General features: G+C 50.3%; 1 protein-coding gene across 2 annotated transcripts in view; it reads left to right on the top strand.

Moving 5' to 3' along the window:
• Positions 1-23152, top strand: part of ANXA6 (annexin A6) — a 52365-nt gene that overhangs the window by 9564 nt on the left and 19649 nt on the right. For both annotated transcript variants that reach the window (XM_063086381.1, XM_063086380.1), the window contains exons 2-15: positions 529-572; positions 8298-8388; positions 9115-9209; positions 9771-9884; positions 11031-11121; positions 11711-11790; positions 13851-13907; positions 14751-14844; positions 15278-15373; positions 16538-16596; positions 17816-17938; positions 19110-19168; positions 20520-20598; positions 22301-22382. In XM_063086381.1, coding sequence (XP_062942451.1) covers positions 555-572; positions 8298-8388; positions 9115-9209; positions 9771-9884; positions 11031-11121; positions 11711-11790; positions 13851-13907; positions 14751-14844; positions 15278-15373; positions 16538-16596; positions 17816-17938; positions 19110-19168; positions 20520-20598; positions 22301-22382 — 1138 coding nt within the window. In that variant the 5' untranslated portion in view covers positions 529-554. The remainder of the gene's footprint in view (positions 1-528; positions 573-8297; positions 8389-9114; positions 9210-9770; positions 9885-11030; positions 11122-11710; positions 11791-13850; positions 13908-14750; positions 14845-15277; positions 15374-16537; positions 16597-17815; positions 17939-19109; positions 19169-20519; positions 20599-22300; positions 22383-23152) is intronic.

The following is a 23152-nucleotide window of genomic DNA, read 5'->3' as shown; positions in this document are numbered from 1 at the left end:
TTACACCCTGTGTTCTGAAACCATTCTTGGTGACTGAGAAAGAGGGCACGCGTGGTGCAGATAGCATGGACTCTGGAATCTCGAAATTGTTGAATTCGGTTCCAAGCTGTGTGAACTTGGATCAAACACTGATGCCCCAGCCTCAGTTTTCTCCTCTATAAAAAAGGGGAATCTGATACCTGGAAGGAGTAGTGTGAGGATTAAATGAGAAAACATGGGGCGAGCGCCCTGAACAGCCTGGAGGAGTCGTGTGGTTAGTGGCCTGGAGGAGTCATCTGGTTAGTGGCCTGTCAGTGGTTGTGGCCTTACTCCCTCTCGCTTCCAAGTCCTTTTCCCATCCTGTCTGAGTGTCTGGACACCATCTAGTCTATCTATTGTCCTTCAAAAAAATGGGCCTGGCCCTGAGCCAGGTCTTTGGGTGTGATTTAACCTGAAAGGCTAGAGGCAGCAGGGTGAGGAATTTGGGGGGAAAGAATGGAGAGAAGCAGAGTGTGGGGGAATCTCATGGGCTCTCTTTCTTCTCCACAGTGGTTTCTGCTGCAGAACCTGAGACCATGGCCAAACCAGCACAGGTAAGGGGCCTCTCTCTCCTAAAGGTTATGCTCTGCCTCTCCTGGGTCTGGGATCCCCCCAGAGACACTAGGCCTGTTGCAGAGACCTCTGGTACCTTCAGTTTAAAAGAAGCAGGAGAGGTTTTAAGGCTTTGCTTGCTTCTATTATAAGTCACAGCTCTTCAGATGCAAGTCACCAGTGGCAACACACAAAATTCCAAGCAGAAAGGAATGTGTTGGCTCACATGACTACAAAGCCCAGGGCTTCAGGTCTGGTTGGATCCAGGGGCCCAAATGATAGTGTCAGTCTTCTGCCTCTGTGAGCTGGGCTTCCTCTGGGTGGCATCATTCTTGGGTAGGTTCTTGCTTGCCTTGGCATGCTAGCCACTAGCAGCTCCAGGCTTTCATTCTGCTATCTTGGCAGCCCACTGGAAAACAATATAACTTATTTCCCATGATTCCAGAGAAAGTCTCAGCTTTAGTTCTCATTGTCTGGGTCTGGGTAACATGCCCTGTCTTGGAGCCAGGAGGTATATTTGGTCTCATCTGAACTGCATGGCCCAAGAGTGGTTCCTCAGGAAGGGAAATGGATACTGGACAGGCAAAAAAGCAATAGAGGGTCCTCTCTGCTCTAGAAATGAAAATGTTCCCTGTCACACCCATTTGGGATTAAATTTCCCTGGTTTGGGAGATTCTAACCTCAATATTTCATGCTGTCTGACCATTCTGCTAGGGAGTAGAATTTGAGGCAGATCAGAGCTTTTACTCCTGTGTGGCTAAGGCAGATCAGAGCCTTTACTCCTGTGTGGGTTCAGAGCTAGGAGTCACTCTGTGCCAGGGCTTGCCTAAGAGTGATCCCTGTTGACTGGGCTCTGAGAAAGAGGCATGGACAGTGTGATGATTGGATCAGAAAGGGAGAATAAGGGCCGACCCCATGGCTTACTCGGGAGAGTGCAGCGCTGGGAGCGCAGCAGCGCTCCCGTCGCAGGTTCGGATCCTATATAGGGATGGCCAGTTCGCTCACTGGCTGAGCGCGGTCACAAAAAAAAAAAAAAAAAAGAAAGGGAGAATAAAACCGAGGGGACTCCTGACTTGGTCCCTTTTGTCCCTTACTGCAGCCCCAGAACTACTGGCCACAAAACATAAATACAGGAGCTGTATGCTCTTGGGTAAGTTCTTTACCCTCTCTGGGCATAAGTTTCTCTTACAAAGTGGTTGAGCTCAGTGATAAATAAATTTCATCCCTTTCTTCATGATTTGCCATCCAGTGGACCTGGGCCTAAAGGATATTCACAGTTGCTGAAGACTACAGTGTGTTACATGATATAGGATCGGTGCCCTAAAAAAAGTTCTGGCTGTGGCCTCCCTATCAGCCACTGAGGGGCGCACTTTGCACAGTAGCCTCTTTGACCAGGAGGAGAGAGTGTTAGTGGTTGTGGGCAAAAACCCAAGGTGGAACTTTTGCTGTTCCCCATTTTCTATGTGTAGTCATCCCAGAGCTACTGCCTGGGAGGCATTTGTATGGCAGGATTCTAGATGACCTAAGTGGACAGGTCAAGACCTAGGACATGGGGCCTGACCTAGGGTGCAGATCTTTAGAGTCTTGGTCCAGTGCTCTTGGGCCGTGCCATCTGCCTGGCTGTCCTATGTTTTCTTGTTGCCATGGAGCAGGGGTCAGCAGACACCTTGCAAGCAAGTCTCAGGGTGTCAGGGCCTTAGGGGGTCCCTCTTCCCATGGGATGTCAGAATCCCCCATGCACAGTGCTGTAGTAGGGGCAGTAAAGCAGCTCTGGGGGCCCACAGGAGGGCACCCCACTCAGGTAGAGAGATCGGGGAAAGCTACCTAGAGAGTTACTGAGGGGAAGAGCAAGGAGTCTAAGAGTGGTCTAGGTCGGAATGGCTGGAACAGAAGGCCAGAGGGGAGAGAGTGTAGTGTGTGAGGCCTCCTGCCTCCCCAGTAATATGGTGTGCTTGGTGTGCAAGTGCTTGGGTGGGGGGAGGAGGTTGCAGAAGACAATACTAGAGAACCATGAGAAACGGCTTCCTTTCATTGAGCTGAAGTTTGTGTAGTTTGTATCTATTGCTTCCAGTTATTAGCTCTGCTTCTCATGCCCCCACACCCCCAACACATACATACATGCATACACGCATGTGTGCACACACAGCCGACTGCTCACTCTTCTCTGGTTCATCACCCTGGTTCCTTCCACTGTGACAATTGTCCTGTGCTCCCTATCTCTCCTTCCAGAATGGGGGACCTTGACGGCCAAAGGCAGGAAGGAATAGTGTGTCGTAGAAGGTCCCAGGAGGCATGGCTCTGTGGCCTCAGTTTCGTGGGGATATGCTGGGTTTGAATGGGATGACTAACATAAAAACACTTTGAGGACAGGGCAAGAGGGGCAGGTGCTCGTGCCTAGGGCTCCCGGGAGCTGTGGAGACAAGAGCTGGATCAGGTGTGCTCTCGGCTGGAGTCCTGGCCAGAGCAGCTGTCTGTACTCCCAAGAGGCTGCTGGGACGCCTGCTCCATCAGTGGCCTGGGTGGGACCCAAGACCGCAGAGCCTCAGGGCCGGGGCTGCTCACCAGCTGGCAGGCACCAGGGACCTGCTGAATATTTCAGGGTGGAAAGTCCCTTCTGCTTTGCTCTCCCCTCCCTTGATCCTGGGCACCTGCGGCCAGGAACCTGTCTGCCAGAGGTGCGATAGGCAGCCAGAGGGAGGCGGGTGAGGACAAGCCAGCACAGCTGCACAGGCGGTGCTTAAAGATGCAAAATTCACAAAGTGAGTGTGAGAATGGCTGACGGTGGGAAAGCCAAGCCTGAATGATTTGAGGCGCTGCCTGTGTTTCTAAACGTAAGCAGTGCTAAGCCCCCACCCCTGCTTCTAGTGGCTGTGGTGCTGTGGGTTCCCAGGATAACTGCTCTGGTCGGCAGTCACTTGGAAGATTTTATTATCCTCGTGCCAAGAACTGCGTGGGAGAGTGACCTTGCTGTTCACTGAGCTTGTCCCTAAGTGAATGTTTGGATCAAGCTTTGTGTAGGTCATTAGATGTCCTTTCCCCAGCGTGGCATTGCCTCATCTTCTGTCAACCTCACCCCCTGCCCCAAACACTGCCACAACCACCTGCACTGTCCAAGGAGGGAGAAGGGTGGAGGGGGAGGAGCAGCAATAGGAAAGGGGCAGCCCGCTGCTGCCACGTCCCTGCCCTTCATCCTGGGACCTGCTTCCATCTTCTCCTTGTCCCCTCCTGGCGGCTTCCTGTCCCATGATCTTAGCGACTTTGGACACTCGGAAACATATGGACTCAGAATATATCTTGACGCTCGTCACCACTGTCTTAGTCCGTTCCTGCTGTTGTAACAAAATACCTTAGAGTATTTTGTATGGAGTGGGTAATTTATAAACAACAGAAATTTACTTCTCAAGGTTCTGGAGCTAGTGGTGATTGGATGCAAGATCAAGACGCCAGGAGACTCAGTGTCTGTGAGGGCTCTGGCAGCATCCTCACCTAATCCCATACATGAGGGTGGAGCCCTCATGACCTGATCACCCCCAAAGGCTTCACCTTCTAACACTTTGGGGATTAACTTCCAATGTATGAATCTGGGTGGGGACACCAACATTCAGACCATAGCAGCCACCAACACCCTCCACCCAGAAGACGAAACATTTTCTAGATTCCACATACCAACTTTGGGACAGGGATTAGTTTGAACCATATGAAACTTGCTGCTATTTCACTGCTTTTAATCTACATAAAGGCAAATTATATGTTTCATCCTAGCAAAAACTGCCAAACACTGGGGTCAGGACTATGAGTGGGCAGCTGTGTTTAATGGATAAAGAAAACAGTGGGGGTGGGGCAGAGCCGTCCTTTACCTAGGTCCCAACTTAGGTGGTATGCCCAGGGCCACCCAGCCAGGACAAGAATGCCCTTGCCAGCACTGCAGGAGTCTGTGACTTGTTGACTCCTCATCTTCTCCATCACACTCCAACCTCCTCTTTTTACTTACCTCCCTCCTGGCAGACGGTCTTAGTGACTGGGCATCTGCCCTGAGCACTGAAGGATCTGCACTTGCTTTCCTGAACATCCCTCGCTTGCCCCAGGGCTTTGCCGTTTGCTTCCCCTGTGTGATGGCTTCTCCCTACACCTTTCCCTCCCTCCTCTACCCCTTGGGGCCAGCTGTTACTCATCCTTTGGACTCATCTTAGACTTTACCTCCGGGAAGACTTCTCTGATCTGCTTGGAATACATTCACAGTCACTCATCCATCCATTTGTGAAACAGGTATTTAATGAGTGCCTGGTTGCCCCAGACCCTGTCCCAGCTGCTACAAATGCATTAGTGGGCAAGGCAGATGTTCCCTGTCCTCAGAGAGCTTTCTAGAGAAAGTATCTCTTTTCTGGCTCCTGTGTGAGCCTTAGCATAATATCTCTGTATTTGTCCATTTCTGTTGCTTAAACAAAATACCTGGAACTGGATGATTTATAAGAAAACAATTTATTTGCTTACAGTTTCAGAGGCTGGGAAGTCCAAAGTCCAGGGAACACATCTGATGAGGGTCTTGTTGATGATAACAGTGACCCAGGGCCACATGGCAGAAAACGGCAGAGCGGAGAGAGGCTAACCTCTCATGTGCTCTTCTTTTAAAGCCCTCTGAACCATGTCCCTGACCACCATTTTTGATCCAATCACTCAGCATGGTCTTCAGAATCTAATCACCTCTTCAAGGCCCCACCTTTCAATTACCATAATAGGATTTGCCACCCTCAACAGTTACAGTGGGGACTAAGTTTGGAGGAGACATTCAACCCAAGGCAATCTGCCACACTGTATTGTAGTTGGAGTTGTCGTGCATCTCCCCTGCCAGACTAGTTCTCAGTGGTCCGGTCCTCATACTTAGTAGGTGCTCAGTAAGTGTTGCTTGCTTACCTGAATGAGTGAATGAATGAATGAATGGTAGGGTGGCCCTAGCTGCCCTAGAAACACGTGTGTCTGAGTGTCAGAAGCACTTAGGGTCCCATGGGTTGGACAGAGGCTGGGAAGGCCTATTTATAGCCTTGAAAACAGAGTCAGAATGGCACAGGGAGGAAATGGCCTACCTAAAAGCCAGTTCCAACAGAGCAGTCAGGCAATGCAGTGAAATTAATCAGATGCTTTAGTACTCAAGGAGAGGGATAGGCAGACATCGCTGGCTGGGGAGAAGCTCTGGGCTGTGTGATGGTTGTTCCTTCTCATCTCCAGCCCCCAACCCAATAGAATCAGGGGAGGGTGAGAGCTTAGTGTAGAAAGAGCCATGGATTCTCTTCCCTCCTGGGCCTCTGACGTACTGTGTGGTCATGATATGTCACCTGCCCTCTCTGTTTTGGGTCTTCTGGAACCAACCATCCTCAGTTGGTTCTCAGCATGTGGTTCTCCAGGTGCTTTCTCTCCCACATTCCAAGTGAGCCCTGGGAGGGACATCTTACAACTGGAGGAATGGATTGGAGGCTGGAGCTAGTGTGGATTAGGACACGTGCGCTCAGACAGTTGAAGAGAAAAGCAGCCATGGATCATGGCAACAGGCTAGCTTGCCAAGGGCCCAGGCAGACCCTGGAGGACCTGGCCCCTAGTGGCATCTTTCAAAGCTTCATACTCCAACGCTGGTCCCAGGAGTCTCCAGCATGGGTGAGAGCATTGCTAGAATCCAGTGCCAGGAAAGGGATCCCCTCCACCACCTTCCCCTTTAGCATCCTAGATCTCAAAGCTCAGGCCATCTCAGTGTCTTCATTCATTCATTCAACCCGGTCACAATTACTGAGCCCCTTCCAGTCTCTGTGCCAAGTCTGTGCCAGGTGCTGGAGATCCATAGTTACTCTTCTTAATGCATGGTTATTTGTCTTATTCATGACACAGTCCCTGTCCCTCATGGAGTCAGGAATCAAGGGGGAAGCTGAACTAAAGGGTTTTGAAAGATCCTCGCAAAGCAATAATTCTGTCCCTCTTAGCCCTCTTGTTTCTCCATCCCAGAAGCCAATATTGTCTGCTCCACTTTTTTGATGTTGCTGGGCTGTGTCCAGAGAGAAAGATGAAAGGGTTTGGAAATAAAATTCCTGTAGGACACCAGGTGTCCTGTCTTCTTGTTCATTTATTCATGCGACAAATACCCTTTGTCTCCTTTGGTCAGTCTCTGTGCAGTGGACAAGTTGGGTCTGGACCTGCCCTCTGGGGGGTCTCTGCAGGTGGAGTAGTCAGCAGGAATTTCTCAAGCCTCAGCCTGTGAGGTTTGAAGTGAGGCCGAGGGGACCTCTGGCAGTAAAGCCACCATCCTGTACTCACTGATCTCCTTGCAAGGCACCCGGTCCAGATATTTGGCATGTGTACTCTTTCTTTCTCTGCCCAGGGGTATGATCATGTTGCAGGGGATTCATGGTGGTGGGAAGAGTGCCCTGTCCCTTTCTGGTCACCCGTCCTGTCAGAACTATAAATAGCAACTCTGCGCCCACACATGCATACCTTGGAGGAGCCAGCCTCTGCCAACATAAACCAAAGAGCATCTGAATGCCTGGCCAGAGTCCTGCAGGGTGGGCACTGGGCACACAGGAGACCAAGGGGGGCTCGCTTTTTGCCTGTCTGCTTCTCACCCCTTTAAGGCACAGTCTATGTGCGCCCCCCCCAACTCCTTCCATGAAGTCTTTCCTGGTTTTCTCCCCTAGCTGGAATCAGCCTCCACTAATTCCCCATGTTACCTTGCTTCTGTCTTAGGGTATTTATTATAAGCTTTATGGTCATTTGTATGCCCATCTCTCTGCCACCACGCCAGGACCTCATAAAAGACAGGCATCGGGTCCTCTTTCTCGCTGCATCTTCAGCCCTTCGCATCGGGCCTGGCACAGATTAAGCTCTTTGTCACTGTGCTGCATGCTGCGTGCTGTGTGCTCTGTGACAAGCTCTGGCATCTTCACCTCTCACAGCTTTCGGCTGCTCTCCTGGAGCGCCTACTTCTCAGTGCCATGTAGCTGACCCACATCTGACTTCTCTGTGAACAAACCCATTGTGCATTCAGGTTCGGTTTGATGTCTAAGATCCCCTGGCTCTCTGCCCCTTCTCTCCTTCCCCCCAAGGACCGAGCCAGCTTGTCCTCAGATGCCAGTTCACAGCTCAGTTTACTGGGCCAGGAGGGGGCAGCACCTTGTCTTGGTGTTGAATCTGAGGGTGTCTCTGGGCCCTCCTGGGCCCAAGACCCCACCCTTAGTAGCTGGCAGCTGGAGAGCAGAGGGGAACAGGGAAGGATCTGGGTTCTTTGTGACCTCCTGCAAGTGGCTTTCCTTCTTTAGGCTTGGCTTCTTCACTTCTATGATAGAGGTCATCTTAAGTGCTTCTACAAATTGCTAAAATAATCATATTAATGGAGGTAAAAGGGCTTTGTAAACTGTAAAGTGCCATAAAAATATGAGGGGCTCTTGTTACTCTTGCAGGGGTCAGTTCCATCCCCTACATTCAGCCAGCCTCTCTTAACCCTCTCCTGGGTCCTGTGGAAGGTGTTGCAGGGCTGTGGGCCTTCGCCAAGCTTTGGGCAGATTGCAGTGGGTAGATAGCATGAGAGAGTCACCCATACCCTCACCCAGGGTTTCTGTAGTCAGCATTCGATTTTACAGGGGAAGGGAGCTCAGCCTGGAGCCAGGGTCAGGCATCTGACCTGAGGTTGGGGCTGGGAGCCCAGTCCAGGTCCAGGACCAGCAGCTCACCCTCTACTTTTCTCTCCACAGGGTACCAAGTACCGGGGCTCCATTCATGACTTCCCAAACTTTGACCCCAGCCAGGATGCCGAGGCTCTGTACACTGCCATGAAAGGCTTTGGTGGGTGCCAGGCCACCAAGAGTGGGACCCTCAGAAAGTAGGACTCATTGGAGGTTGGGGGTGTTCTCCAAATGTGGGCACAGCCCAGAGCCCTTGGGTGGGAGGGGAGATGGTGAAATGTACCCATTCATTTTTTTGTCTATTCTTTTTATTAGTTTTTATAATTTTGTAATAAACTGCTTTGGACCAACAAAAAGGTATAAAGAATAATAGAAGTGTTACCCATAGACCTACCACTCAACATAAGAAATAGGGCTTTATAGTTGAAGTCTCCTTAGCAGGTCCCCCCCTCCTGATAACATCACCCCCTGCCATTCCTTGGGAGTAACCACTATCCTGAATTTGGTGCATATTGTTCTCTTTTATTTCTCTTGTGAATGAAAGAACTTAGTACCAGATATTAGGACACCTGGGTTTTCTATGTCCAGCTCATTGGGAACTTCAACGAGTCCTTGCATCTCTCTTGGCCTCAGTTTCCTTATCTGTGCACTGAGGAACTGAATCAGGGGCCCTCTGAGCTCAGATCCTGTGTGTGCTGTGACTTCTCCCAGTGGTGACTTAAGAGGTCCCCATAGACCCTCCACCCAACACCACCACCTTGTGAGCAGAAGGCTCATGCTGAGGACTGCAGGGAGCTGCTAGGCCTGTGTGCAGGGAAGGAAGCAGCCCTGGTGGGCTTCCTGGAGGCAGGGTGGGTCAGGTGATGGGTGCTCTCTCCTTTTCCAGGCAGTGACAAGGAGGCCATACTGGAGCTGATCACCTCCCGGAGCAACAGGCAGAGGCAGGAGATCTGCCAGAGCTACAAGTCCCTCTATGGCAAGGTAACCATGGCAACCAGATGGCAGGTGGGGGTATATGATTTCATTCACCTGTGTATTCATTCAGGTTCATTCCTGCATATTTTCCTCTAGGTCAGCTTCTATGCTGACACTTCTGCCTGCAAGAACCTTGCCCTGCTCTTTTCCTACCCTTCCATTCTGCATCCTTCAGCCTCAGATGTGTCTAAGGCACCTGCTAAAAGCTGGGCTCTGCATTAGTTGTTAGGGCTACACTGCTGAATAAGACCTATGATGTGTCAACTCTGTGGGTTCCCAGATAGTGGAAGAGACACAGTTAGCAAGGAGACAGATGTGGGGAAGGGGACATGGTGCTGTGGACTTGAACCTGCACAGCCATTTGCTAGCTGTGTCACTGGGGGCAGGTTACCTGATGTCTCCAAGTCTGTTTCTTAGGGTTGATAATAGTACGCACCTCCCAGTGTGGATCCAGTGCGATTACTCAGCCCAGTGCCTGTCAGAGGAAGCATTTGTTAGATGAAATTCTTATAACTATAACTACTCTTCTCCTTCCTCTGCTATCTCCTCCTTTTCCCCGGCCCCCAGGACCTCATTGCTGACTTGAAGTATGAACTGACTGGGAAGTTTGAGCGGCTGATTGTGGGTCTGATGAGGCCCCTGGCCTATTGTGATGCCAAAGAGATTAAAGATGCCGTCTCGGTAAGGAGCGCAGGCGTTTGTGGGTGGCGGGGGCGAGGGGTAAGGAGCGGTGGGCGTATGTGGATGTCAGGGGCAAGGGGTAAGAAGCGGGGCATATATGGGTGTCGGGGTGGAGGTAAGAAGTGTGGGTGTATGTGGGTGTTGGGGTAGATGTAAGATGCTTGGGTGTATGTGGGTGTTAGGATGGGGGCTTGGTTAATGGGAAGATTCCAGGCTCTGCAACAAGCATCCCGTGAGCTCCGCACACACATAGCAGATGTGTCCTGCTTCAAGAGGCAGCTTGCATACACCTTATCACAGATGGGTGCCCCAGTCTCCTCCAGACGGACAGATGTGGGCACAGTCAGTACAAAGCAGACCCCATAAAAGGGGCCCTTGGCCCAGACCTCCACACCAGGTGTTTACAGTCCTGAGGAAGCAGGACATAGGGTCTTGGAGACAAATTGTGTCCAACACTCCAGGTGCCACGGAGGGCACAATACAGGAGGTCAGCAGGGCAAGACCCTGGGCCTTGAGAGGGAGGGCATCCTAGAAGATAAGAGGAGTAAGTTGGGCCCAAAAGCCTGGAGAGGATTTGGTGGATAGGAGTGCAAATGTCATCCCAGGCTAGGACAAAATGGCAGGATAAATTGTGGAGGTGCATGCAGGGTATGAGGAGTAGCAAGTAGCTCAGTCTGGTTGAGGTGGAGGGTTGTCCTCTAGGAAGGAGGGACAGATAAAAAGCCCTTAAGTGTACCTAGCACTTTACAGTTTATAAAGTGCTATGATCTTTACCTCCGATGAGCTTCTAAGCATGAATTCATTCCGTAAACTGGTGCACCTAGCAATGTGATAGATGATTACCTTCTCAATCTCCCTGTGAGTCTGGCAGAGGTACTAATATCTCCAGTTTACAGATGACAGAATTGAGGCCACGAAAGATAGTTTCTTAACAAGAAGTCACAAAGCAAGCTGCTGGCAGAGGCAGGACTAGAACCCATGTCTTTTGAGTCTCAGGGCAGCAGCCCCTGATCAGTGCCTTAGAGCTGTGGCGGCAGCATCCTGGGTGCTCGGGCTTTCATAACTCTGGCCACCCCAGGACCCCACCCCATGGCTAGTGGCCTCCCAACCTAGCCCTTGACTCACGTGTTCCTTCTCTTCTCCCAGGGCATCGGTACCGATGAGAAGTGCCTCATTGAGATCTTGGCCTCACGGACCAACAAGCAAATCCACCAGTTGGTGGCAGCATACAAAGATGGTGAGATGGGCAGGAGGGGCCAAAGTGAGGATGATTGCAGGGTTGGGACACCACGACTCTATCCATGCACCTCCTTTCCACCTTCCCTCTGATCCAAAGGCTGTAAACCAGAAATGAGCCTGGTAGCTAGCAGGAGGCTAGAGAGGTAGAAGGCTGGGCAGGATCATACTGGGCCTTGTAGGCCAGGAGAAAGATGATGTTTTATTCTGAGTCCAATGAGAAGCAGGGGAATATCGCACAGGTAGGGGCTCTCAGACAGTCCCCCTTGTTACTGTGGGTTGGAGCAGGAGTAGGAGCAGAAGCAGAGAGAACCGTCAGAAAACCGTAGCCACTGTCCTGGTGAGAGACAGTGGTGTCCACAGTAGGATGGTACAGGTAGGGATAGAGAGAAGTGGACAGATTCCACTTCATCATGTTTCAGTCTGTACCAAGAACTGAAAATATACCCTGGGTCTTGCCATAGCAGTCGTGTATACTGGGACTTGGGATTTCTAACAAATATCTGATCATTTTGGGGGAAGCAGGGACCTTTATCTTAGATTGTCAAGGTCTCTGGGGCTGAGACTAGAGCTTATGTTCCTCCCTGCAGCCTATGAGCGAGACCTGGAGTCTGATATCATCAGTGACACCTCTGGCCACTTCCAGAAGATGCTCGTGGTCTTGCTTCAGGTTGGTTCACATTGGGGGCCCTAAGATCCTCCCTGGAGGTCTCTACCAGAGTGCAGGCCCAGGGGCCATGAGCACTTTCCTCCCCGCTTCTCCAGGCAGGGTGGTCTGTGAGGGACTCCTTGGTGACTCCTTGGGTATAAAGTCCTTCTCTTATACTTTATCTTCCTCATTGCTGTCCCACCCCCATGCCCCACCCCCACCCCCAGCCCCTGCCAACTGTCTGTTCTATCCTCTGGAGCTTGAGAGGGCTTTCATCTGGCTCACTGGGTGTAGAATGTGAGAGCCCAGGGGCACAGGCTATTTCCCTTGGTTTTCACAGACAGGTATATTCGGGTGACTAGCATTGACCTTGGCACACTCTTCTTGAGCCCAGGTGTATTCCCTCCCATGACAACATCCCTTCCCCTCCTCCTGCCATTGCTTCTCCAGCCATGGCACATGCTGAGGACACCCGCAGGGTCATGGCATTTCTGGGGTTGCCCACTTGGCATCTCCCACATCCAAGCCCTGCTGTCTCCTTCCAACCCACCCAAGGCATATGTCAAAAAGACACTATAAAGAGGCCACAAACTTGTGTGCGTGGCTGAATTCAACCTGCTAAGTTGGGTTTTTTTCTTTGCTTTCCCTTACAGTGTTTTAAAAAACAAAACAAAAATGTTGAGTTAGTTGCTAACGTTTAAAAACAGTGAGATTTTGTTCAAAAACCTGATTTCTGGATTCTTTTGATGAACTGATAGTTCTGGCAATAGCAGGCCAACAGCCGGCTGTCCTCCCTGCCTGCCTCCCGTGGAGCTGTGGGAACAGGAATTGAGATGTCTCAAGCCCAGCTCCAAGGACCAACCTTTATGGCTCTTTATACAAGGGTACTTCAAAATGTTTATGGAAAAGTGGAATTAAAAGATAATAAGAGGGCCGGCCCGTGGCTCACTTGGGAGAGCGTGGTGCTGACAACACCAAGTCAAGGGTTAAGATCCCCTTACCGGTCATCTTTTTTAAAAAAAAAGATAATAAGAATTCTTCTATGAACTTTTTGAAGACCGCGCATATATAAATTAGGCCACCACTTTGTTCCCTCTCCCTCCTTCCTCATTTTACACCAGTGCCTCCCAATTCTCCTCCTCCCATTACCATAACAACCCACACCCCATATTAACCAGCTGGGGAATTGTCAGGAGAAACAGCAGGGGTGGGAAAGTGTGACCTTTGCCCCATTTTCAAAGCTGCTTGTTCTGGTGAGGAGGGTCGCACCCCCGTCTCTTGGAGTCAAGGATGTTGCCTCCTCAACATCTAACACCTGAGTGGTGGCGTGGCACAGACTGTCAGTGTGCCGGCTCTGTGCTCGGTCCTGAAGAGAACCCAGGGGGTTGGAGATCCTGAAATGTACAACCCAGGGAAAACAGGAGTTGGAGCATAAGCCTGGCCAGGCCAGCTGTAGACATCTGCCCACACAAGCAAGGAGCCGAGGATGGCTTACCCCTGGTCCCTTTGAGTGTCTTCCAATTGTTAAGCCTCCTCTCTCAGGTGTGACATAGGGCTTGGATGGAACACCAGAGGCATCAGCAGGATTTGGTGCCTTTGCAGCTTGTGAGCTCAGATCTCAGGGCCCAAGTCCCACATCCTCATGGGTTAATTCTTTGGTTAAGGTATAAGAGTGCCTAATAGAACGCAAATGGACAGACCCTTTACCTGTGTAGTACCACTGTTGGGGGCATCACGGGCAATACTAGAACCTGTGGCAGGGGCCATTGAGAGCCTGGGGCCCTGTCCCCAGAGATGTCCTCAGTACAAGGCTCTGGCTTCCTCTGGATGGGGGCACCTAGAAGGACTTTGGTTATTCTGTTTGGTCCCAACCCCAGGGATGAAGGGAGAGGCCAACAGGAGGGATCCTGTGATTCCCCACAAAGTAGATGCTGCAGTCTTGATCCAGGGTCAGCTAGCTGTAAGTCACTGCTCCTAGCCACCAGGGTTTCCCCAGTCTTCCCTGTCTCCACCTCTGATATCCAGGCCTTCCTCCTGGCTCTGTAGTATTTGAAACACATGTCCCTTGTCTTTCTTCTCAGGGAACCAGGGAGGAGGACGATGTAGTGAGTGAGGACTTGGTACAACAGGATGTGCAGGTAAACAAGCACAGGTGGAAGTCCCCTCCCGAGGCACAGCAATGGAGGAGCCTGGAGATGGGGGCGGGGGTTTGGATGGGTGGGAGGTGAAGTCATGTGCATCAAATACCGGAACTAACCTAGTCACAGCTGTCATTTATATAGCACTTTGTTAAAGAAAAGATTTATCATTCAGGCACATAACAAACGTAAAGTTGGTGAGGCATGTTTTGGAGCTTTCGTCATTTGTTTATTCATTCAGTTACTTCATATTTATTGAAGTAAGACACCTACTATGTGCCAGGCACTCTGCCAAGCCTGTGGAACCACTAATGAGAAAAACGAGACAGTACTGGGAGAGACAGGCATGTATTAATCACACAAGCACCTTCTCTATCAGTATACCATACATTCCAGGTGTTTTGAGCACCTACCACATGCCAGTAACACTGCGGGGACAGCTACAGAGAATGCTGAGACAGAGTCCCTGTCCTTGAGGAGCCCATACAATAGTGGGGAGACAGACATATGAAGACATCATTATAATATACAGTAGATCAGAGTTTTAAAGAAGCAGAAAGCTATAGAAGCCTAGAAGAGGGAGGAAGAAAAAGACAACTCTGCCTGAGCACATCAGAAAGTGCTTTGAGAAAAAATGGAATATTCAATTTGGGCCTTGAAGGTTGAGTAGGAGTTTCCCCAGCAAGAAAGAAAGAAAGAAAGGCATACAGGTATATGCAAAGGTCCTGAGGCTAGCAATTGCAGTTATGTCCAGGGATCGGGCAGCAGTTCTGAGTGGCTTGGCTAGCATGTCCTGTCTCCTGAGCTTTCTTCTTTCAGTTAAGTTCCACCTCTTCCCCTTAGGACCTGTATGAGGCAGGGGAACTGAAATGGGGAACAGATGAAGCCCAGTTCATTTACATCTTGGGAAATCGCAGCAAGCAGCATCTTCGGTTGGGTAAGCTCCAGAGAAGACCTACAGCTGCTCCCTTGGAGTTGTGCCAAGAATTCCTGTCCTTTCCTTTTCTTTACTACTAATGGAGCACGATACCTACTCCATCCCCCAACCCAAGCACCCGTCCTTATCTTGTTAGACAGGAGTTTGTGTAGTCTGTCCCTGAAGTCATTAACAGGGTGCTCAGCACTTTCATCTAAGTACCAGTCCTGTCTTCACGTTAGAGACAGGTACGGTCCCTCCCAACATACACAGTATGTCTGCGTGGTGGCTGGTGATGTACGTGACCTCCCGGCCACCTTCCCCCAAGCACCAGCCCTAGCTTCATGTTGGGAAGTCAGGTTCTGATCACCACACTCTCCCCTTTTGAAGTCCCTGTTTCTTCTTAGTGTTAAGGGAGGACTCTCGGACATCCTTGTCTTTCTGTCTGACTTAGTGTTTGACGAGTATCTGAGGACCACGGGGAAGCCGATCGAAGCCAGCATCCGAGGGGAGCTGTCCGGGGACTTTGAGAAGCTAATGCTGGCTGTGGGTACGTCCTGACATTGCATTCTCAGGGGCTCCATGGGATCTGGGGATACTGACTCAGGAACAAGGGGCCAGAAATGGAAAGGGGGGATGATACGGTATGGAGTTGGGAAGGAGGAAACCAGATGGGCCATGAATTCTACAGGGTTAGCCAGGGCTGCATGGGTGAGTCTGGGGAAAGGAGGGAGTCAAGCCCCAGGTACTGCCTCCCTCCCGCTCCCTTCTCCAGTGTTGGGGGAGAAAGAACACTGAACTTGGGGCTGGATAATAATGATCATGACAGCAGATTTTTGTGGAGTGTCTACTGTATACCAAGCACTGCACTGAGGGTTTAATCTTTAAATGAGATGGAGAAGTGGGCACTGTGGTCAACTCCTTCACAGAGGAGGATACTGAGTCTCACAGAGCCTGAGTGACTTGTCGAGGGGTAGTTTTGTAATGAGTTGGGGGTGCTCTGAACATGAGCAATGTCAGGAGCTGACTAGTCCAGTGGAGACAAGCTTCAAACTCAGGGCTTTTCCCGAATGATGAGTGACTTGGAGCAAGACACTTATCCTCACCGGGTCTCAGTTTCCTCATCTGTTAAGTGGGGGGCACGGAAGATGGGCTGCCTGACCCCAGAGGCCCTTGTAAGTCTGCCATTCTAAGAGTCAGTACCGCCGAGTCAGAGGTAGGTTGTGTGTGTATATTTCTTGGGGTGGAGCTACAGCCCAGGCCTCATCTTCCTGCTCAGAGCCGTCCCCCGCCAACCCTATTTCAAGTAGTCAAGTTCTGGTCTGCTCTGCCAGCAGGATCCAAAGTGACTCAGCTCCCAGTACCTCTCTGGGATTGCAAATCTAAAGAGTCACCTTTTCCCCCTCCACCCCAGATGCTACCCCCTCCTGGCCCAGTTCCCTGGGAAACCCGAAAGGATTAGAAAGATGAAGTGGGTCTTTGAGATGGACTTCCCAGATTTCAACAGGCTCATTTCCTGGTTTCTCTGTCTCATGGTTTTGTGATGAAAGTGGTGGGTCTGGGTGCTCTCGGGTTGTGGGCTGTCAGGGGCCAGGGTTCTTCCTGCCTTTAAACTAGGTGGCCCTCAAGAGATAGAAACAAAGAAAGGGTCAGGCCATGGCATCCCCCTTCCGAAGGAGCCAGAATAACTCTACGTCTTCCTCCCTTGTTACAGTGAAGTGTGTCCGGAGCACCCCGGAGTACTTTGCCGAAAGGCTCTTCAAGGCCATGAAGGTGCGTGGGGGGGGCTGATGTGAACAAGGTTGGGTGAAGGGGTCTCTGCCCACCCTCACAGGACTGTTGGGACTCTTTGGCAAGTCCTTGGTGTCACCGGCCAAAGACAGCCCATCAGGGATGGCCACAGCACTGACTCTGGTAGTGGCACTCTGTCCCAGGCAACCTCGAGCCTGGGATGCTGTCTTGTCACAACACTTCACACATCTGTATAGCGGCCCTGACCTCAGGATTTATCAGAGGATGTGGTGGCAGCCTGCAGCCAATCCATCCAGCCAAATGGTTGGCAGCCCATGCTTTCAGAAAATAGTAGTTAACCTGAATGTTTCTGTACAGGATACGTAGGTAAGACCACTTTGGAAAACTTTTGGATTGTCTGCTAAGATTCATGATGCTCATCCTGTGACCTGGTAATTCCACTCCGGGTGTGTGCCTCAGAACAGTGCTTTCCAGGTGTTCACAGATAAGACACACAGAGAAACTGATGGTATTTCCATGGCACACCTGAGTAAGTGAATGTGGTCATTTACTGCCAGAGGCCAAAGGCTAAGACCTTCCTGGCCCTGCTTGCCCATCCCAAAAGGGCAAAATGGACTGTCAGTCATTCTGTGTCAATCAGTGTGCCATAGTGAGGTTGGGCAGCTCAGACCTAGAGAGATGTTTACCTTTATACGTGTGCTCATAAGAGTGCTCATAGCAGTATTGTCAATAATAGGGAAACTGGAAACAACCCAATATCCATCAAGAATAGTATGGAAAAGATAGGGTCTGGCAGCTTAGCTCAGTTTGGTAGAGCGTGGGGCTAACACCAAAGTCCAGGGTTCGATCCGTGTACCGGCCAGCTGCCAAAAAAGAGTAGTACAGAAAAATAAATGCACGGTGGTATATTTGCAAAGTTCGAAAATGTACAAACCCAAATATATTGCTCAGAGTTACAAAGTTACGGTAAAATTACAAGGAAAAACAAAGATGGAAATAATATATGAAGCGGGGGGAAGGGGCTTATAAAAGCAAGAGGGACAACACAGGTAGTTGCAAAGGGAATGGCAATATCTACTTCTTTCTTTTTCTTCTCTCCTGCATGCAAAGGAGCAGAACGCTTCTTTTGTTCTTAATTTTAACATTTTGGTACGAAAATAGTGTTTCCAGCTAAGGTGGGAGCTGTTGGCACTCTGGCCTTCTCTTAAGTCTCTGTTCCCCAAACCTACTTGTCTTCCAGGGCCTGGGGACTCGGGACAACACCCTGATCCGCATCATGGTCTCTCGCAGTGAGCTGGACATGCTGGACATTCGGGAGATCTTCCGCACCAAGTATGAGAAGTCCCTCTACAGCATGATCAAGGTGAGCAGAACTAATGGGGTAGAGAGAGGGAAGAGAGCTTTCTGCCAGGACACGGGGCTTTGGGACCACTCACTGGAGACAGGGAACTGTCCTGGAAAACTGGGAGTCTCTTGGAAATTCCAGGAGCTCCTGCCTGGTGGCACATTCAAGGAATTTAAGGAACTTCAACAGAAAAGCAAGTGTCAGGGGTGCTTGTGAGAGGTGAGGCTGAAGAGGAAGATAGGGGGTAAACCATGAAGGCATGCAAGCTGATTTAAAGGAGGACTCTGTGCCAAGGGCAATGAGAGTTCACAGTCTCCTGGAAGAAGGAGGCCATTAAAGAACTGGGTTAATTGGGGAACCCTCAGCCCTGGGCCAGGTGCTTTGTGGTGACTCTGGGGTGTTCAACCCATGACACTTTGTCAAGAGACAGGTTTGTTTTCTCTTTGTTTGGATGAGTGGAATAAAGCTCTATGGGGGTGACAAGGAAAAGATCCAAGTTGTGTTCTCCAAAGTGTTTCCAAAGACGAATTTTTATAAGTATTATGTGCAAAATGTTCTGTGGGAAAATAAGTTGGGAAAAGGCTACAATAAACAAAGATAAACCAATTTCCTTCCCACAGAATTTCTCACAGCCTCTGACATCTTGAAGTCCATTTTGAAGCCCCAAGGGGGATATAGAATATGCTATCTATATCGATATATGCATCTATATGCTTGTTTGACTTTGGGCATTTCCCAATGCTTTTGTTCACGGAGCCCTGTTTTCATGTAATATTTCACTGGGGAGGGCTGGCTGGGGTCTGTCTGGTGGCAGTGGCGGGCTGGCCCTCTCACCCTGGCTTGGGAGAGCAGCAAGTATCTCTTCTCGACTCCACATTCAGTGAAGTCATATTGGTAGCTTGAAATCGTCCGTTGTTGGAAGTATTTACGCCACAGAAATTGGCAACTGCTGCAAATCAGGGTTTGTTTTCTTCTCTTTCTTTTTCCCCCAGAGAGCCAGTTATTAAATACTTATCATCACACTACGGATGGGTGGACTCAGCCACCTCCAGACAGGAGAGTGAAGGCTACTATGAATAAGTGTTCAGCCTTGCCCTGTTTTGGGCCATGCAGAACCTTCCTTCCTTGTCTGAGAGGACCCCAGGCCTGATGAGAGGTAACCTTTCTTTCTTCTTTTCTTTCTCCCCAGAATGACACCTCTGGCGAGTACAAGAAGGCTCTGCTGAAGCTGTGTGGTGGAGATGATGAGTAAGTGGATTCTTAGCTGGAGGGAGTGTCTGGGGTAGGCAGCCCAGGAGTCTCCTGGCTCCCATCCCAATGGATGGATTGGATGAGCTGGGGACTCTTCTGAACCAGGAGCACTGTGCTTGTGAAAGGTGGCCTTTGCCAATATCTGTTGTGCTTGTGGGTCCGTGTGTCTGAGTGTCTGAGTGTCTATGTGTCTGAACATAAGTGTGGTCTCCCATACATGGAGATGTCTGCTCCTGTGAACTTGATGAGTCAGTCTGGTGTTGTGAACCAGGAGTCAGAATATGAGGGTCCAGGCTCTGCTATTTCATGGCTGCTTCTCAGATTCATCATCTGGAAAAAGGGAAAGACAAACCTGCTCTGCCTACTCATTGACTGAGCTTATTTGTATTATTAAGTGCCTTCTGTGTGCAGGCCCTGTGGGGAAGCACCTGATGAATGTTGTACAGGGCAGTGCTGGGATAGGGGAGGAGTGCAGGTGCCTCATAGAAAGTATGTATGAAAGCACATGTGGGTTCCCCAACCCAGACTGAGGGGAGCTTCTTTAGAGATAATGAGGCTGAGACCCAGGGAGGAAGGTGAAGAGGAAGAGGAGCCTATAGAAAGGCCTGGAGATGAGAACAGCCTGGCTCTTCTCTATGACTTGAGGTTGCACTTGTGGAGCACTGGGGAGAGAAGAGGCAGAGAGGTGGGCAGGGCCTGGGGGCATCTTCCTGGATCAAATTGGGACATGACTTGACCAGATTTGTGTTCTAGAAAGGGAATCATAGGTGCTCTGATTTCTCTTCTCTGGGGCTAATGTGGATCCAGGTGAGGAAGGGATACAGGAACTTCCTGTTAACCTTTGGTGAGTGCCACAGGGGCTGGTGCAGTTCAGCAGACATTTACTGAACACCTGATATATCCAAGCACATTGCAGGAGGGGATACGGGGCTGATGTCACCCTAGGCTACTCACCCTGTTAGAGAGGGAGACTTGGACAGAAGTCACTCAAATTCCAAGGAAGAAAGGGGAGACGGAAGATTGGAGAAACCCTGTCCTGCTTAACCCTGGGCCAGGAAGGTTGGTGGAAGAGCCACATCTCAGGGGGTCTGAAGAGAGGGTGGAAGGTTCTCCAAAATGGAGGGAGGACTCCAGTGAATGGATGAGGCCTGAGCTGGAGAGAAAACCACTCAGATTTATTTATTTATTTAGAGAGAGAGAGAGAGAGAGTGTGTGTGTGTGTGTGTGTGTGTGCACGCACGCGTGCGTGCATGCATGTGTGTGCATGTGTGTTGGTATGTGTTGTATGTGTGGGTGCTGCCCACGATGACCTTCCCTCCTGTCCTCTCCCCAACCCCCTCCATTCCAGTGCTGCTGGCCAGTTCTTCCCGGAGGCAGCGCAGGTGGCCTATCAGATGTGGGAACTTAGTGCAGTGTCCCGAGTTGAGGTCAGACCCTCCCCACCCTTGCTTGACCTCTTGACCACAAGCTTCCACCCTTCTGCTCGCACCTTCCTGCTGTTCCGGTTGGCACTCAGCTGCCCCCTGGCGGCCAACCCGAGACGTTGCCTCTCACATCTGAAGCTTCTTTCTCCCTCAGTGATGAATTGGTGGGCGGGCACTCTGGTGGAGGGATCCAATTCCTGCATCAACTTCTAACACGCTGGGAAGTGTTCCAGCCCACTAACCACTATCAGGGCTTGCTGGAAAGGAGACCTGGCTGGTTCCATGGAGGGACCCATCCTGTCCTGGGTCCAACAGTTGGGCTTTGGAACATGAAAGCTGAAAACAGAGGGGCGCTCCAGGTGCACTGAAGGATTCAGAGTTGTCCTCCTGAGCATTCTCAGACCTGGGGACCACAAAGGACAGAAATGAAAGTTTACACAGAAGTACTTGGGGCAAACCATTCCAGAGACTGGTAACACTTGGCCCACACAAAAAAGTTTGGGACTATGGACTTTCTCTGTTACTTACTTGCTGTGCTACCTTTGGCAGGTCCCCACCTCTCTGGGCCTCTGTGTCTCCATCTTTAAAATGAGGGAGTTAGACATAGCAGTCTTGGGGACTTCAGAGGGCTCCTGAGCTCTCATGTTCTAGGATGGTGTTCCCCAAATTATAAGGCAAAAACTATCATTGCAGATGATCTTAAGTTATGTGAGAAATGAATGTAGCTTGGCTTTGTGGTGGGGAGGGGTCTTTATGGCATTAAATAACACTGAACCTCACATAGTGAGAAAGCTACTCCTTTTCAATTTCGTCAGTCTTTCTGATTACATCAAAGAGAAAGTCTCAGTTTGGTGCCATATCTCTGCAACACTCGCTGATTTTCCTTTTTCACAAAGAGAGCTGAGAGAGGTAGCCTCAAGTTCAGATCTTTTGGCTAGCAATGACATCTTGTTAAATTTGGTGATATTTAACATGTGTTTTTGTTGTTATTACATTTATTTTCATGGGTTTTCATCCGTTTATGACACATGATACCAACTTTCTAATTCTTGATATAGTAATATGAAATTATTTTCATCCGTTAATTCATTTAACAAATAATTTTTTGAGTGCCTATGATGTGTCAGGTACTGTTGTAGGCACTTGGGATATATCAAAGGACAAAATGGATGAAAAATCTTACCCTTTAGGAGTATTTAAATGTACTTCAAAAAGGATGCATTTAAGTAAAACAGAAAAGTTAAATTAATAAAAATATCAAAAAATAGCATGTGGTGAATGCAAATAGAAAGAACATTGTGAAAGTCATTCAGGATTGACTGAAATTTGGGAAACTGTTCTAGGATTTCAGAACATTTCTGCTGCCTTTTCAGGGAGGTGGCTCTTTAAGAGGCAGGGGGTTGGGGGCAGGTGGGATACTGAAGGATCGGGGAGGCCTCAGTGGAACAAGCAGCCACAGGGGCTAGGACAGAGCTGAATGCTGCAGCCACTTTCCCCTGACCAGCACTTGCCCTGCACCCAGGCCTGAGTCCCCCCTCTCAGCTCTAGCGCAGGTTCTGTCTGCACTGCCTTCATCCCCGCCTCTTTCCCCAGGCTGCTTGGTTTGGGGCTTGTGGGGAAAGCCTCCCCCATCGCATGCTCCTCTTTGGGCCTGGCCCCTGGGGGGCCTCCAGACACCTGCTGAGTCTCTTTCTGCTTCTTGCAGCTGAAGGGAACTGTGCGTCCAGCCAATGACTTCAACCCTGACGCAGATGCCAAAGCGCTGCGGAAAGCCATGAAGGGGATTGGTAAGGAGGATGTGAAGGGGCAGAGTTGGTCTCTAGGGCAGTGGGTCTGACGGGTTTGGCAGTGTGCTGGGCAGGGGGAAGGGGTGAAGCCTCAAACTAGAGTGTACAGGAGGAGGAAGACTTTATCCTCCTGAGTCAGGAGGAGTCTTCATCATCCTGAGGAGACTCCTGGCTCCCTGAATATAGGGAGGAGGGCATGAGAGGGTTTGTGAGGAACTTGGCAGAGGCTCTTCCTCAACACCAAGGTGTTCCCCCAGCCCCTTGAGAGCAGTTTCCTGGCGTGGGAGAAAGTTCCAGTTTAGAACACCTGGGTTTATGCCCTGGCTTGGCTGCTGACTCACTGCATGACTTTGGCCAAGTCCTCACCACTCTGGGTCTCAATTTCCCCACGGCGATGAGGGCCCCAATTCTAGGGCGGGAGCGCCCCCTGCTGGTCAGCTCTTCCAGGCCTGTATTTGGCACTAGTGGAAAGAGCTGCTCTGCAGGTGGGTGGTGTTGACCCTGTACCCAGTGGGGGACAGCATCTAGGGTTTGGCGTCCATGGCTTTTTCTCCTCCTGTCTGTCCAACAGCAACTCCCAGGGGACTTTAGGTTAAGTCCTTCACCTCCTGGGCCTCATTTCCATAGGTCTCAGGGGAATGACAGGACCTATGGAGCTATATCTGAGACTGAGATAGACATAACAGTGCTTTGGAAGACAGAGTCACATGCCAGGTCTGAGGTGATGGCCTTAGTCTGAGGGGCAGGAAGTGGGGTCCTCATGCCTTCTG

The sequence above is a fragment of the Cynocephalus volans genome, chromosome 2 (genome assembly GCF_027409185.1).
Source record: "Cynocephalus volans isolate mCynVol1 chromosome 2, mCynVol1.pri, whole genome shotgun sequence".
In the NCBI taxonomy this organism is placed as follows: domain Eukaryota; kingdom Metazoa; phylum Chordata; class Mammalia; order Dermoptera; family Cynocephalidae; genus Cynocephalus; species Cynocephalus volans.
Note: the sequence above shows the minus strand (reverse complement) of the source record. Positions and strands in the feature narration are given on the sequence as shown.